Source organism: Sarcophilus harrisii, chromosome 3 (genome assembly GCF_902635505.1).
Source record: "Sarcophilus harrisii chromosome 3, mSarHar1.11, whole genome shotgun sequence".
Lineage (NCBI taxonomy): Eukaryota > Metazoa > Chordata > Mammalia > Dasyuromorphia > Dasyuridae > Sarcophilus > Sarcophilus harrisii.
The window spans coordinates 268,690,294-268,707,155 of record NC_045428.1 but is presented as its reverse complement, the minus strand read 5'-3'; the positions used below and the strand labels follow the sequence as shown (position 1 = coordinate 268,707,155).

At 33.9% G+C, this 16,862-nt stretch overlaps 1 protein-coding gene across 3 annotated transcripts in view; it reads left to right on the top strand.

The window, feature by feature from the left end:
* POLA1 (DNA polymerase alpha 1, catalytic subunit) overlaps positions 1-16,862 on the top strand; it is a 332,125-nt gene that overhangs the window by 4,014 nt on the left and 311,249 nt on the right. For all 3 annotated transcript variants that reach the window (XM_012544449.3, XM_031959462.1, XM_031959461.1), the window contains exons 2-10: positions 1,340-1,449; positions 3,989-4,085; positions 6,092-6,172; positions 10,365-10,477; positions 11,807-11,869; positions 12,846-12,938; positions 13,399-13,582; positions 13,792-13,975; positions 14,074-14,255. In XM_012544449.3, coding sequence (XP_012399903.1) covers positions 1,340-1,449; positions 3,989-4,085; positions 6,092-6,172; positions 10,365-10,477; positions 11,807-11,869; positions 12,846-12,938; positions 13,399-13,582; positions 13,792-13,975; positions 14,074-14,255 — 1,107 coding nt within the window. The remainder of the gene's footprint in view (positions 1-1,339; positions 1,450-3,988; positions 4,086-6,091; positions 6,173-10,364; positions 10,478-11,806; positions 11,870-12,845; positions 12,939-13,398; positions 13,583-13,791; positions 13,976-14,073; positions 14,256-16,862) is intronic.

Below are 16,862 nucleotides of genomic sequence, written 5' to 3'. Positions count from 1 at the left end.
CAGAAGTCTTTCATAAGTGTTAAGGTTGGCAGCTTAGGACAGGCTGGGTCTGACAGAGAAAGCTTCTTCAAATCCCAGCCCCTTTAACATGCTTGCTTAGCTCTCTAACCTTGGACAAGCTACATCACAAGGGATTGAAAATTTATGACAACTAATTTATATTTTAATGTATTTAACATCTACTGGTCATCCTGTCATCTGGGGGAGGGGGTGGGGGGGGTAAGAGGTAAAAAATTGGAACAAGAGGTTTGGCAATTGTTAATGCTGTAAAGTTATCCATGCATATATCCTGTAAATAAAAGGCTATTAAATTAAAAAAAAAAAAAAAAAGAAAATTTATGACAAACAAACAATTTGTTTAAATTTCTTCCTCTGTAGAATGAGTAGATTGAGAGGATTAGATGCTTCTCAGATCCTTTCCAGCTATAACTCTGTGACAAAGTGACCCTGACCCCAAGTCTGGTGTTTTTCACTACATCCCCTTGTTTTCCATTATTCACTTTCTTCCTATCTGAATTCAGATTCCTTACCTGTAAAAATGAAGATTTGGTGGTCTGAGGTTTCTTTCTGCTTTGCTAATCTATAACTCTATGAACACTGTATAATGCAACTTACATAATAGTGACTAAGCTTACTGGTGCTGATACAAATAGAATTTTTAGACTGTGGAATTAGGAGGTTAGATCTTAAGAGTGAAGATTTTTAACTGATGTCTTTTGGTTAGGGAGAGATTTAGATGATTTCTTCTCATAATCTGAAATCATCCCAATTAAAATCTGTGTGGTACTATAATTCTCATTGTTTACTATATATTTTGGAATATATTTTTAATATTTAACTTGGCAAAAAATATTCCTCTCTAGTCAGTATTCACTACTACCTTATATGTAAGATATGACTTTATTGTCAATATTATGCTAATGAAGAAAATCACTGAAATAGCAATAAGATAAATAGGACTCATTATGATCTTTAAAAAAATTGTGCCTTTTTCTACATAGGCCTGGCCTCTTTTTTGGTTGTTAGAGCTTTAAGCTAATTTTTCTTTCTTAGTCTAGTCATTGGAAAATAGTTTAAAAATTTTCTTCCGCCTAGAATTTTAAAAAAAATGCTGACAAGTATCATTATAGAGATTTTCTAAAATTAGATTTATAGTAGATTTTGCCATATAGTTTTTCTTTTAAGATTTTTAAATTTTCTTTAATAATATGTATTTTGGGGCTAATATAAAAGTAAATGTTAATACTGGGCCGACAACATCTTGGGAGTTTGGTCTGGGGATTGAAATTTTTCCATTTCATGACATTAATTTAATGTCTTTCATGTATATTATATACAGGGAGTTCCATAGCTTCCCGTTCTCGGAGGGAAAAAAAATCAGCAAAAGGACGTCAGGAAGCACTAGAACGACTGAAGAAGACAAAAGCTGGTGAAAAATTTAAATACGAGGTAATTGTTTAGTTTTCTTTTCACAGACTAAGAAAGTAGTGTTTTGTGTATCCTCAGTCATTAATTTATAATATTGGACATTTGTTGTATATGTGGGGTTGAAAATTTATGAGTTATAGGGGAAATAATGCATTTGGGTTTCTTAAAAGGTAGCTAACAATGTATTTAGGAGTTTTATTATTTTTTTTTTTTATAACACAGTAGTTTCTTCTTCTCTACCCATTAAGTTCTTCCTTTTAATAAAGAAAAATATCTAGGCCAAGACAATTGACACAATAGCTGCCTATGTGTATTACATTCTATATCTTTAGTTCCCTTCACTAAGAAAGTGTGTTTCCTTCTTCATTCTCCAGGACTGAGCTTGTTCATTACAATTTATAAGAACTTGACTTTTTTAGTATTTTTTATATGGTTGTAGATGTCATGCATGTTAGTCTCTTGGTTCTGCTTTTTTCACTCTTTATCAGTTCATATGGGTGTTCCCACATTTTTCTAAAATCTTCATATTCACCTTTCCTTAAAAGAACAATAATATTCTAATACATTCACATAGCATATTTTGTTCATCTCCTTCATAATTGATAAGCATCTATTCCAGAACCCTTTTGGATCAACTATGTGTCTTGATGAATGTTGTTATTTTCTCTGTGTGAATACTTTTGTGCATATATATGTGTAGGTCTTTGTGTGTGTGTTTGCACACATGCACATGTACATGTACACAGACTGATACCAGAATAGATAATTCATGTATGCTTTCTTTGAAGAACCAAAATATCCTAAACATCATTTTTAAAAAGTGAAAATATCCCTTTTTAAAAACTGATTTTGAAATGGGGATTGTTTCAATTTTTTTTTCTCCATTTATTTTAATTTCAGTCTGTAAAGAAACATAGACTTCTGGATTACCTGGTTGGTACCATTGCCAATTTAGATAAGTGTGCATTTTTGTTAAGATCCCTTAATATATTGCACCTTGGAGTCCTTTTTAACTTAATGACTTTTTATAGTAATTCCTTTTAACAATTTCTAAAACATGGTGCCTAAAGTACTGAAGGAGGATATAGCCAGATTTAGAGTATGTGAAGCTATAAGTGCAAAATGCCTGTGCATTTTGTTAGTACAGTTCTTGAGAATACAGAGATGATAGGCTTTAATTTTCTAATCTTGTGAAGAAGGCTATTTCAAAATTGTCTAATTACCTAGGATGCAAAAATCAGAAATATATTTACTGTTAGGTGATCTTGTTTCTAACCTAAAGTGAGATCATTTATTTCTAGCTTTTGTGTGTAATCTTATTTCAGACTTTAGGAATTGTACTTTTGGTAGTAAAAGAGAAAGGAAATTAGTGATTATACAGTTGACTCAATTATATGTATGGAGAGGAGGAGTAATAGTATAATTTGTTAAAAAATATATGGTCATTATTTTAACAGGCATTGACAGATGTCATTGTATCAATTGTTTTTGCTTCACTGTTTTTTTTTTTTTTTTTTTTTTAAATAATTATTACAGAAGAGGATTCATTCAGTTGGGGAGGGTACAAATGTCCAAAATTGACTTAGGTGAAAACAAGTGTCAATAAAACTTACTTTAAAAAAAACACTAAAAATATTTTTGTTTGACTCTGTGTATCCCGGTGTTATCGTTGAGGGGATTGGAAAGGGCAGCTGCTTTACCTTTTTACTTATATTTGTCTTGCTAAGCTAATAGTAAAAGTAATTTCATTCTAACATCATCATCTGACATTGAAGGAGGAAGCTAGTTTAGAAGTTTGTAGAGAATATTGAAAACAAGCTTGAAAATTTCACATTATAAAATCCCCAAAGCATATAATCTAGGGCTGACTATAATTTAGTTTGTTTTTGGTAAAGTAGATGAGTAATTGACAGTGTGACAAGCATGTTATGCTAATAGAGCAGTTGAGTATTATTTAAATGGTTTGAGCTGAAAGAGGTTGTAGATATTATCTAGTTCAGCCAATACATTTTTTAATAGACAAGCAAACAAGTCTAAAAAATGTGAAATTTCTTGTCAAAAGTTATTTTGCTAGACGGTGACAGAACAACAACTTGGATCCATTAGGCCATATTATTGTTGTTTGGTTGGTTTAGTCATGTCTGACTCTCTATGGTCCTATTTTGGTTTTCTTGGCAAAATACTGGAGTGGTTTGCCATTTTCTTCTTCAGCTCATTTTACAGATGAGACAAGCAAGGTGACTTGCTCAGGGTCACACAGCTAGTAAGCATCTGGGCTGGGGTCTTCTTAATTCCAAGTCTAGTGTTCTGTCCATTGTGCCACTTAACTACTGTACTATGCCGTGTTGCTTCTCCTTATTTTAACATCTATTTTAAGGAAAACCCTATGTGTGATGGCCCATTACACATGCATGACAGAACTAATTCTTTTTGGTTGCAATTACTCCTCAGGCTTTTTAGGTCCCAGTTCTACTTTGTGTCTCAAAGTCTGTGCTCTACAGAACCTTTTAATGTTTTTATTTGCTCTAAATTTCATCCATGATTCTTAATGATTTGGCAGGTAGAGGACTTTACAAGTGTTTATGATGAAGTTGATGAAGATCAGTACTCCAGAATGGTCCAGGCACGGCAGGATGATGACTGGATTGTGGATGATGGTAAGTCATATAAAATCCCATGTATGAATTCCCTTTGTCATTCTTATTTATATTTTGCAAATGGCAAATGTTGCTTTTTTGGAACCTCCCTCTGAAGGATTTATTTTCCTTGTTAGATCATATTAAGAAAAAATATTATGACCATATTCTAACCTGAAATTCTTGAAGTCCTCTTAAAACAAACAAACTTTAACAATGCCTCTTGAAGAATAGATATAATACGGATTGGGAAGGAATTTGAACTCTGAAACAGATTAGGGTGATGCCCAAATAAAAGGAGGAAGTACTTTTGATTAATTCACTTAAGAGACTCTCTCTTGAGTTCACCTTTGACTAGATTGAAAGGGTAAACTTTAAGTGGAATAATTGAAAAGAGAATGCCCATTTGTTAACTAGTGAAAAATCCCTTAGTTTATCACAGACTAAAGCAGTGGGTGGGAATGGGGGGTGGATGGGAAGAAAAGAAGGTCTTTTGTTTCTTAGGAATATAAATATTTCATTGAGGTACATCATGATATTATTTTAGTTTTTATTTCATAAATCAAACCCATTCTTAATCTATATTTTGTGTCTTGCTGAAGGAATTTATCTTTTTTTTTTTCCTTGAATTCTATAAAATATAATTTCTTGTTTGGGTCAGAGAAAATATACTTAATATGGAAAACTGCCCCTTTGGATCTGCCTTCAAGCAGCAAAGTTTATAAAAATATAATTTTTAAATTTTGCCTTTAGTAGTCCTTAGCTAAATAGAGTATTAGAGTTTCCCCCCACATTCTTGAATGGACATTCCATTTGGAAAAGTTTTTGTGTTTTCATGTTATCTGCCTACTTGCTGCATGGGAAGGGATGGTCAAATAAGCTCAGGATGATCACTTTTTATTTGGGATTTTTAAAATGTCATTTGAAGGGAAGATAGACAAGCTTCAGGATTGTTTCATCACTGTACTTGAGGAGTTTCAGAGACATGTGCAGTGATTCCCCATGATTCTTCCAGAGTTACACAGGAGTCTGAGGGAACTGGGCAATACTGTTCTTGATTCTAATCTCAAAACTATCCCTCAGTGGACTGTAAGATCTAGTTTGAGAATAGTGAGTTGGTTTTGGTCCTTTTCCTTTCCACATTATTTACCTGAGCAATCCTGTGCACTCTTTATGTTAAAGTGGAAGACTCATCTTGAAGTACTTGTGATGGTGCTTCCAATTCCATAATACAGCAAACCACCATATATCCCGAGTCAAATTTATTTTGGGCCAAGTCATTCACCCTGTTTACCTAGTTGCATATATAGTAGTCCCCTTCTTATACATTGAAGACCCTTGGTGGATTCTTGGTACCGCAGACAGTACCAAATTCCATATAGACAGTTTTTGCTCTAACTTTTAACACTTATTTTAATTTGATTGTACAGTGCTGTATTCTCTGTCTTCCCCTTTCTTCCTCTTTCCCTCTCTCTTTTTTTTTTCTCCCTTTCTCCCTTCTCTTCCCTCCCCCCTTTCTCTCTTTCCTCAGTGTTCTATGGCTTTTCCTCTCTCAACCTCCCCCCCAATAAATATGCAAAAAAACTCTTCAAGTGAAAGCAAAATGGTCTGCTGCTGCTACCTCTGAAAGAATCCTTTGCCCTGTTCCTCTCCTCCTCTCACCTGCCTGTGTCCTGTTCGCACTTAGATGTTGCATGTCTCTCATGTTCTTGAACTGTATGCTGGCCTTCTCCTTCCATCAGTGCTTGACACTCCTTCCTGCTTCCCTCTTTCCCTGAAAATTTGTGGTTGACTTTGGGTAACTAAAACTTTGAAAAATGAAACTAAGAGTGAAGGGGATTACTGTGTTGTCTCCCCTTTATGTTACACAGAAAATCTGCACAGCAGTATATATGCTATAACAAGTTACTGTGTGATGTAGAGGTAGCATTATTTGAATTCGTGCAACATTTCCTTAGATGGGATTAAAGTGCTAGTAATCACTGTGGGGGAAATATTGTTTACAATGGTTTACTTTGTTCTTGCAGATGGCATTGGCTATGTGGAGGATGGCCGGGAGATTTTTGATGAGGAACTTGACGATGATGCCTTTGATGTCAGTAAGAAAGGTATGAACATATAATTTTCAGTTATTGGTTGGTTAGAAGAGTTGTCCAGAGATTGAGATGACTTACTATATGTTTTTCTAGAGTAGTTGGCTTGTCACATCTTTCTTTGGGGAGAAAGGATCTTTAAATACACATTCTTCTAGAACTTTTTTTTGTAAATATCATTTGTTGATTACCCAAATATCTCTCAGATATTCATCAGTATCTTTTTCTCCTCCCAGAGAACTATCTCATAAAACAAAGAATATTTTTGAAGGGAAAAAAAGAAAAAGAGAAAAAAAAAATCCACCAAAAATAATATATAAAATCTAAAAATCCATGCAATGGGCCTCCTACTTCTGTGGAGGAGGGAGAGGTAGTGTCTTTATTTATTTATTTATTTATTTATTTATTTTTCTGTGAGATTGAGCTTGTTCTTTGTAATTCTTTAAGGTTCTCTTTCTGTTATTTTTATGATTGTTGTTATTCCATTTGTATGATTGCCAGTATGATTGGCTCTTTGTATCAGTTTATGAAAGTCTTTTTATGCTTCTTTGTATTCATCATACTTCATCATTTTTTATATTGACATTTCAAAATATTCGTGTACCACAATTTGTTTACTCATTTCCTAGTTGATGAGAATCTACTTTGTTTGCAGCTTTTTTCTATCTCAGAAAGTGCTGCTATGTATATTTTGGTATATAAGGTTTTTTTTCCTTGTAAGTGACCTACTTGGGGTTTATGTTTATAAAGGCCACATTCGAGTGTTTAGAATGAAATTTATATAGGAAACTTAAAACTTTACAAAATTAATTGAATAGCATTGAGCACCTACTAGTGCCAAATATTTTGCTAGATGATTCAAAGACAGAAACGAAATAGTCCCTCCCTCTGAGGATCTTAAATCTAATTGTGAAAGACAGCATAGACATAGATATATGTAAAAAGTAGATACTAAAGTATAAGGTAATATTTGGGAAAGGCACTAACAGCCAGGAAAAGTAAAAAAATAGAGGTATTTTAGCTGAATCTTGGAAGTAATTAAATACTTAGGGATTCCTAGGGACAGAGGTAAGACATTGTAGGCAATGGGAGACAGAGAGTGCAAAGCCATGAAGAGGCAATGTAGAATACATGAGGAAAAGCAAGAAGTAGTTTAGTTGAACTAGAGTGTTTGAAGGAAGTATTTGTATAATAAGGCTAGAAGCGGGGGAATCGAGCTGAGTTATTGAAGGATGGAAAGTGGAAAGTATTTAAATACCTATTATTTAGCAAACACTCTACTAAGTATTTTGACACCTATTATCTCATTTTGGAGACCGTCAAGGTAAAATAGAGGTGTTTCTCTTTGGTTCTAAAGAAGGTAAAAGGAACTGCTGGAGTTTATTGAATTAGGGGAGTGACATGGATAGGACCTATATTTTAGCATTACCACATTCAGTTGCTGATTGGAGGGAGTGGCTTGGATTTAAGTGAGACACCAAAAGATCAATTAAGAATGTAGTATGATAAGTCTTGGTGAGGGGTAATGAGAACCTGAATTTGTGCACTGGCAATGTGAGCAGAAAAAAAAAAAAAGAAACAAAATTGAGAGAGTTTGGTAGTACCAGTACTATGAAAAAAAAAATGCTTCTTAAATTTCTTTTTAGCATCCAAAGTCTGTAGTTTTCATATTTTGTGGATGTTTGGAGTTGAGTGCTTCAAGGGTAAGCGGATCTGGATTGAAGTCTGGCCTCAACACATATTGGCTGTGTGATCTTGAGCAAAGCATTGTTCACTCATTCTAGTTTTCTAGTCACCTCTCTTAAGTTGCAGACCAGCATTTGTAGAGGAAGTTTCCTCAGTTAGGAGATCCTTACATCCACATGCCTTTGGTAATATATTTATGAAATTAATATTTTAAAAATATATCTGAGCTCTTTGAAGCCCATGATTTTTTAGCAGCACTACCTGCAATAAATACCAGTTTGGTGTTGCAGAGATGGCTTTTTTGCTGTAATAAGAGTATTGAAAATAATGTGCATTATGTAATACAATCCACCCTGATCTTTCCTTGGTGTAATATGCAGATATTGTATTGGTAACCTAATGTAGTAAAATAGCCAGGTAAAGGAGGGAAGCTTTCATTGTCTCAGGTGAATCTTCTCTGGAGGAGTTCCAGGAATAAAGAGATAATACTCACACTGGGGAAATAAACATCTAATAGACACTTAATATTTTTTATCACGAATGAAAAGGCACAGAAAAGTTATGATCTCCATCAGGGGAACCAGTGTTGATGCTAAGAAGATGTCAAAATTTAGGAAACATGAGTAATTGGGTGTTTATTTAAATTTAGAGTTGTATTTATTGAAAAAATAATTGACTTTTCTTGGATCTTAAAGCACTAGTTTAAAAAATTATTTTATGAAAAAAGTCTGATTTGTCAAATTGAGAGTGACTTGATAATTTTTGGCATTAGAAGGACCAAGTGTGTAAATTGATGCAGAAATATTTGCCTTGAAATAAGTTTTCATTTTGTAGTTTTTATTTTCCTTAGCTTATAGATTAAAAAAAAAATGATGTACTAGGGGGTAACTTTAAATTCTGGTCCCTCTAGTGTGAACACACAAACAAGCTTGTTTTTTTCCTAAAATGAAAGGGTTTAAACAGCCTTTGATTATAATTTGTTTGATATCTAACCAAAATTAGCCTAGACTCTAGAGCTGGAAGATACCTTAAAGATAATCTAGTTTAACTTCACTTTAAACATGTGGATACTGAGGCTTAGGGGAGGAAGGTGACGTGACTTCCCAAGATCTCAATGCTTATAAATTGGGAAGCTAGTATTTGAACCCAAACTCCCTCCCTAATTCCAAGATTTTTTTCTTCTATGCCATTATGTTTTTATAAGTAAATTTTTAATTAGTGTGAAGTTTATACTTCACACTAGAAATAGAAGTCCATTTCTATTTGAGTTTGATATAGATGCTCTAGATCAAGGATTCGTAACTTTTTTTATTGTATCAGAGACCTTTTGACATTTGGTGACTCCTAGCCCAGTGATTAGTATATAGTAAGTGCTTAATAAATGCTCCCTTAATTTATGCTTTGATTCTGATGGTCTGTGTTCAAAAACTTTGTTGTTGCTGATTTATCATATTGCTTATTTAATCTTAAATTTTAATCTTAAAACTATATTTAGAGAGTGTGTTAAATTTTACCAAGCACCCTCTCATAACCTTATGAGATCGTTTTCTCATCTGTAAAATTTGTGTAATACTTATCCTGAGACTTAGAGAGATTTTACTAATCCAGTCTCACAGATTCTCCCACAACTAGTATCACACCTGGGACTCATGCCTAAATCTTCTTACTCAAGAGTGCTAAGATCTTTCCACTGAGTCACACTCCTTATTCTTGTGCAAATGTTATTTTCTGTCACTTTGCTTAGCAATCAAAGTGTGATACTTCGGATTTATCCAAGATTCAGAGATTCAGCAACATTTGGATAAGATAAACATGAATTACTTTCATTTGAAGCTTAGGCTATTTTCATTTTATTTCATGTTTATTGTATTGATTTGTTGTTCTTTATCTATCAGTCTGTCATTTGTCAGCGTATCCAGCATCAGAGAAGGCAGTGACAGTCTTCAGCTCTATTTCTCTTAAAATAACCTTCAGCTGACTGTCAGATTACCCTGGCACAAATGGGTAAAGAAAGAGGAATCTTCTTCAGAATTGCCACGGGTCTGCCATTCAGTAACAAGTCATACTGTAATCTCCGTTGGCTTTGTAGACATCTCTTTTACATATACTGATAGCGAGCAGTCCTTATAAACTTTTTTATGAGACATGGAACTCATTGAGTTGGATGGTTTTTAGGGAACCAAAAATGTTATTACATTTACTTTTGAGACTGTCATAATGTCTGTAGGTATGGCTAGATAAGGTGGATGATATAAGCAACTTCAGCAACCCTTGTACAAGAGTCATAGAGTGTTGTTATCAGAAATTTTTAAAGGAATTTTTTTTTTTTTGTTATAATCAAAACTTCTTTTGTTCCTTCCCAAAGAGAATACATAAAATGATGCATTATTCATATTGAGCCCTTCAAAATATGTATCCTCAACTCCTCATACACTCCTCCAGATGATGAGGTTTTTAATTTACTACTTTGGGTTATATGGGGAGACAAGCAGATATTGCTAATCTACGTATATTCTGGCAGGAAAAGATGATAAAGCATTCCAAGACAAGAAGAACATAAGGAAGGCTGTGGTATCAAAGCCAAATAATATCAAGACAATGTTTATGGCAAGTGCTGGAAAGAAAACTGCAGATGTGAGTATTTTACTTCTTCCATTTTTTGCCTTTTATATTAAAAGGTGAATTGAGTAATCTATTAAATACAATTTTATTGAAACCCTTTGAAATAATAGCACAATACTTTGTCAGTACTACTTCCCTCACCTCATGGAATCAGAGAAGCTGAGTTAAGCAATTAACCTTAAGTCTTTGGCATCTCTTGTACTAAATTTCTCTACTTCGATGAGGGAGGTGTCTTTTGTTATCTATCTTCTTAAATCCAAAGTGGTCATTTAATTCATTTAATTGGAGTTGTTGTGGTGGTATTTTCTTTGGTCAACCTTAGATATGAAGATCTACCCATTCAGCGTGATTCAGTCTTTATCAATTCATATTATTCTTCCCAAATTCCTTATAATTTATAGCTTTCTTTCTTTTCTTTTCTTCCCTACTCTTCCCCTCCCCTGGCAATTTATCTGAAATTTAATCTCAGTAGCCTGGAGCTCTGAGGGGTGCTAAGTGACTTGTTCATGGACACAAGTAGATCATAAACCCAGATTTCCTTGACTAAAAGGTCAGCTATCTTATTCTATATTCTACACTGCTTCTTTGTTGTTTCTTATGTTATATTGGTATTTCATGTCATTCATATGCCATGATTTATTCAATCATTCCACAATGGATAGATTAGTATCCATATCCAATTATTAGTTACTATAACCAAAAGGGCTGCCATGAATATTTTGGTAACTTTTTTGCCTTTGATATCATGAATACATGTGTACTAGTAAGGAATGAATGCTCACATAATTCCAAATAGGTTTCTATATTATTTGGATCAGTGAATTAAAAATTCTCTTGGACAGATATTCAGTAAATATTTATTGAATGAATAAGGTTTTTGTGAATTGCTTAAGCTAGCAAAATTGAGTGAATATTCAGAATTTCTGTTGTAGGCAATATTGCATTCAAGACTACAGAGGTCTACTAAGTATAAATGAACTCAATTTATATAGTTTGAAATTTCAAGTGTGACAGGCTCATCCAGATGCATATATGCTCTAAGGCAGCCTGTGATCCTGATTTGAGGATGAAATATCAGCTCAAGATGTATAGAATTAGGCTTTCACATATGTAAGTGATAGAGCTGTGAAGATAGATGAATTGTTAATAGGAAAAGATTAAGAAGTCATACATTAACCTCTCACATCTTTACCTTGATGCCTTTGATTATTAAATATGTGTTCTAGGTTTTTTCATCTTTTATACTTCTTTAATGGCTTTGCTTCTATTCCTTGTGCACATAATATAATCTTTTTGTGAGAACAGATAAGTTTTTAATTATCTTTTGGATTTGCTTTCCAGAAAGTTGTTGATTTGTCAAAGGATGATTTACTAGGGGATATTCTGCAGGATCTTAATGCTACGGTAAGTTGTTTTTGTGGATTGTAGTGAAAAGGAGATTCATTAATAATAATAATAATAACTTTTAAAAATTACTCTTATATGGGCCTGTGATTTCAGGGATTCAGGGAACTTGCTTTGAGGTCAGCAATTGCTCTGCAATTTAGAGGGTTAAGAGTTATTTGTGGCACTGAGAAGTTGAGTCACTTGCCTAGAATCACACAACCAGTAGTTCAGAAGTGGACTTGATTCACACTTCCTAGCTGCTGCTCCATCGGTATATCTCACCATTTGTCTTTTTTAAAGGATTAGGAAAAACCCAACCTCCCCCTCCCCCTTTTCAGTTGTATCACCCATCTGTGCCGTATTAGGTGAGTAGTTTTCAGAAGTTACCAGCTCTGTAATTATGTAGTTTGACGTGTGTAGGTGTGTATTCAGATGGATGCAAGAGTCTTTTCTGTAAAAGTATATATCCTTTCTATTAGGTAGCTATCCTATATCTTATTCCTTAAATAGGTTGAATCCTGCCAATCTGAAACACCCCACAAATTACTTGCTTTCCCTGGTCTGGGGAGTGATGGAGGAGTCAGTTGCACATGCTTGGGTTCTGAGATAGAACTCATAGGGACTGAGTTTTTATTCTGAAGTCAGGTCCCTTCTGAATGGCCAGTGTAAGAAATCACCAGCACCTTCATCATTTCCTTTTGGTGGTGTGTTGTCTTAAACTCAGTGTCCTGAAAAGACATTTAGAAAGAGTATTTAATTTTTAAGAGAAATAATTGGTATGGGGTGCATTTGATGTCTGTTTTGGTTTTCTTGTGGCACTATGGTTCTGTTGCTACAGTAACCACTTTGCAAGAGCATATATGTTGTATGGAGGGAGGAGAGATGGGGGGAAAAAAAGCATTATTTGTTGGGCTTCATTGGGTGAAGGAAGATACTTTTTTTGTCTTGTGATAAGCCAAGCATGGCAATGAATCTATCTTATCCTTCTTTTCAGACATCTCAGATAACTCCACCACCTGTAATGAAGCTAAAGAAGAAAAGACCCACTGGAGCTTCACTGAATCCTTTTTCTGTGCAGATACCCAAGGTAAATAAAGTGTGTCTCAAATAGATTCACATGTTTTTTCTACAAGAGGGAAATGCCTCTATATTTATTATATTCTCCTGGTTTATAGAGTCATTACCTTCTGATTTTTTATTTTCTGTTTCTCCCCCTTCATTATATTGTTTTCTATACATCAAAAACATGTGCATGAGTCTGCCTCTTTCTTGCACATTTTCTGACACCTTACATTTGTGGATAAGTACTATATTTAAGTTACATTGACCGTAGTACTGAAAGACGAGAACATTTTTATTCCTATGCACCCTTGTATTTTCCGTATGTGTATTTGACTGAAATGACAATGACAATGAAGCAACTATTGTCTCATATTGTAAGTAGGAATAGTTCTTTTTTGTTTTATTAGTGACTGATGGTTTAGGAAAGTCCATTTGTATAGTCATGGGGCCTAGAAATAAGACTTTTTTTTCCTTAACATTTTTAGGCAACTCCTTTGGGGAAAAATGATGTTTCTGTTTCAAGAAAGGAATCTCCTGTGACTGCTATTCATCTTAAACATGATTATATGGCCAAGGCTGGTGTTGTAAAGCAGAAGGACATTGAACTGACACAAAGTATGGTAGTAAATAGTAGTCCTGTGGAGGTGCAACAGGAAGATGCTTCTGAAGGTATTACGTTGGTTGTTTAATTTGTAAAGAATTGAAAAACTTGTATTTTGAATCATGAAGAAGCTTTTTAAAAATCCAATTCACCTATTCATTTTGAAGTGAAAATGTAGTTTGGCATGAAGTGTGATAGTACTTCTGTTTCTGCTGATGTGTTGGGATCCATACAAGTCCTATGTGATTATCATAACATGAATATTTCATTCTTTTAGGAGAGGAGACAATGAAAGAGGAGGAAGAGGAACAAGAGGAGCAAAAGGGTTTGATGGATTTTGAAGATGGAGACTTTGATGAACCTATGGAAGATGAAGAAGCTGACATTCCCCCCAAAGTTGTCAAGATCCAGGAAAAAGATAAGGAACCAAAAAAAAGTGTGGAGCCAGAGTTGTCACATTTGTAAGAACTGTTAGTTAGGAATAAATTTCATCTGTTAAATTCAGTTCTAATCATTCTTTTTGTAAATAGAATTTATATTTCTCATGTGATTTCTGCAGAGACAGTTTTTTCCCAGATGTTTCTTGTTGGGACAAAATAGATCAGGAAGGTGAAAGCAGTATACAAACTCAAGAAATCCAAGTAGATTCAAATCGCCTTCCATTGGTTAAAGGGACAGATGGTGATCAAGTCTTTTTGTTTTATTGGCTGGATGCTTATGAAGATCAGTATAATCAACCAGGTAATTTTGTTTGTATTCTGTTGTTGTGGAAAAGAGTTTTCTCTAGAAATACCGTATGAAGATTGTAACTAATACAAATACATTGATATCTGGGGAGAAAAAAATTGCTTCATTTAGTTTTATAATATAAAAATAATATAATCAGTCCTCTATTGTATATACTTTTGGAAGGGATCAGAAGCATAAAAATCGCCCAAAAAAATGATTCAAAAATTGTTTTCATTAGGGTTTTTATGTGTTTATGTTTAAAGACAAATTATAAACTTAGAAGTCAAACGTACAAAATAAAAGGTCAAATCTTATCCTAAACCTTTAACCTTTAATATAGAACCAAATGAATTAACAAACAACAGAATGAGAAAATAATTCAGTTTCTCTTGTCTCCTGGATCTGCTTGAAATTTAGCTACCACGGGATCTGGTTTTCCCCTCCTTTTTCTTTTTTTATTTTAAAAAAAATGGTTGTAATTGATGTATATAATTCTGGTTCTGCTTTCATTCTGCATTACTTCAGACTATTCTTTCCATATTTCTTTGTATGCTTCATATTTATTATGGTACAGTGACGTCTTACTATAATACGTCATGTTTTAATTAACAATTTTCAACTAATGGATTCTTTTTTTTTCTATTACAAATGAAGTAGTTGTGGATTTTAGGAATGTATTTAATTGTGTCTGCTTAGGATTTCACTTTAGGCAAAATAATTCCAAAAGAGCTTGGAAGTTGTCCGGTTCCTCTATTTTTTTCCTTTTGTTACTTATAGGGTCATGGTATTTATAGCTTTAAGAGACCTTAAAGATAATCTTGCCTAACATTCCTTTCTTCCTCCCATGTTATTATATCTTTGTAAACTGAGGCTCAGGGAGTTTAAATAACTTGTTTAAGGACATATAGAGATAGTAGGTAGTCAAGTGGGAATTTGAACCCAGGTTCTCTGACTCATAAGTCTTTTTCCAGGTGAGTGTACTGCTTTTTCATTTCCCTGTGATCTGTTCTGAAAGTGGAGATTCCTTGGTTTCTGAGGCTACTAAAAAATAATAGTTTAGTCAGAGTACCTTCTCTCAAATGTTTCTGGGACAAGAAAAGTAGTTTAGTGTTGGATTTCAAATTTTGGGTTTCTTTGAAAGCTATATGTAAAACAAAAGTAATATCAACAAAGCGAGTAATTAAGCAGAGCAGTAAGGGTTAAGTCTTATAATTTTCTGCAAAGGTGTTGTTTGTAACTGGAAAAATACTGGTTAGCAGAAATATTACTATGTTTTGTCAAATATAGAAATTAGGCAGAACGCTCAGAGAAACAAACTGATATTTATTTATTTAATCAACTAAAAAAATAGATTATTAGCTTTAAAAGTAAATACTCACACAATTTACCTATGGAGGGTAATAGTTTTTGCCAGTCTTTTCAACAGTGAAGTGACTGGAGTCAATTCCAATAGATTTGTGATGGATCTTTCTGCATCCAGAAAGATCACCGTGGGGACTGAAAGTAGATTACAACACATTATTTTTCACCTTTTTTGTTGTTTGCTTGCTTTGGTGGGGGTGGGGGTGACTTTTTCCCTCATTATATTTGATTTTTCTTGTACAGCATGATAAATGCAGGAATATCATTTGAAGAGTTGCACATATTTAACCTATATTGAATTACTTGCTGTCTGGGGAAGGAAGTGGGGGGGGGGGGGGGGAGAAGATAGAGAAAAATTTGGATCACAAGGTTTTGCAAGGGTGAATGTTGAAAACTATCTTTGCATGTATTTTAAAAATAAAAAACTATTATTAAAATTTTTTTAAAAATTAAAAGTTTTTGTCAGGTGATGGATAAGAATCCTCTTCTTTTTTATTTTATTTCCTCTAAACTTCCAGTTGTAGATGGACTGGTAATAACTGTTGATTAAGAAGTTGGTAAATGAGTTCTCTATATGGATGTACCTAGTCATTTCCAGACTATCAGTAGGGTGGTAATTGCTGCTATTGGGCCTGAGATACATGTATGGTGGTAATTTTTTTTTTAAAAAAAGCTTTTTATTTTCAAAACGTATGCATAGATAGTCCTTAACATCCACCACTGCAAAAACCCTGTTTCCAAAGGTTTTCTCCCCCTCCCTCCAACCCCTTCCCCCCAGAGGGCAAGGTCAAAAGTATAACTCTTCTTTATATATTTATACAATTATTATGTTGCATAAGAAAATCAGATCAAAAAGGAAAAAAAATGAGGAAAAAAACAATATGCAAGCAAATAATAACAACAAAAAAAATGAAATACTTTATTGTGATCCAGACTCAGTCCCCACAGTCCTCTCTCTGAATACAGATGGTTCTCTCCCTCACAAGACCATTGGAACTGGCCTGAATGTTGGTGGTGATTTTTAAAAGATGGTTAGAGAAGAATTGAAGTGTAGGTAGTTCCTAGTAATAGTGAATAGTCCATTTATTTAATTGATTAATGGCCTCTGACAGGATTTGAGTTCATGAAACTCAAGTGAAAAAATTTTTTTTTCCTTTTCCAAGGTGAAAATGACTGCTATTTCTACTTCTTGCATCTTGCTCTTCTCACAAAAATAGTATCCTAGCTAGGAGTACCAGGGAGAGTCATGGAAAGAGT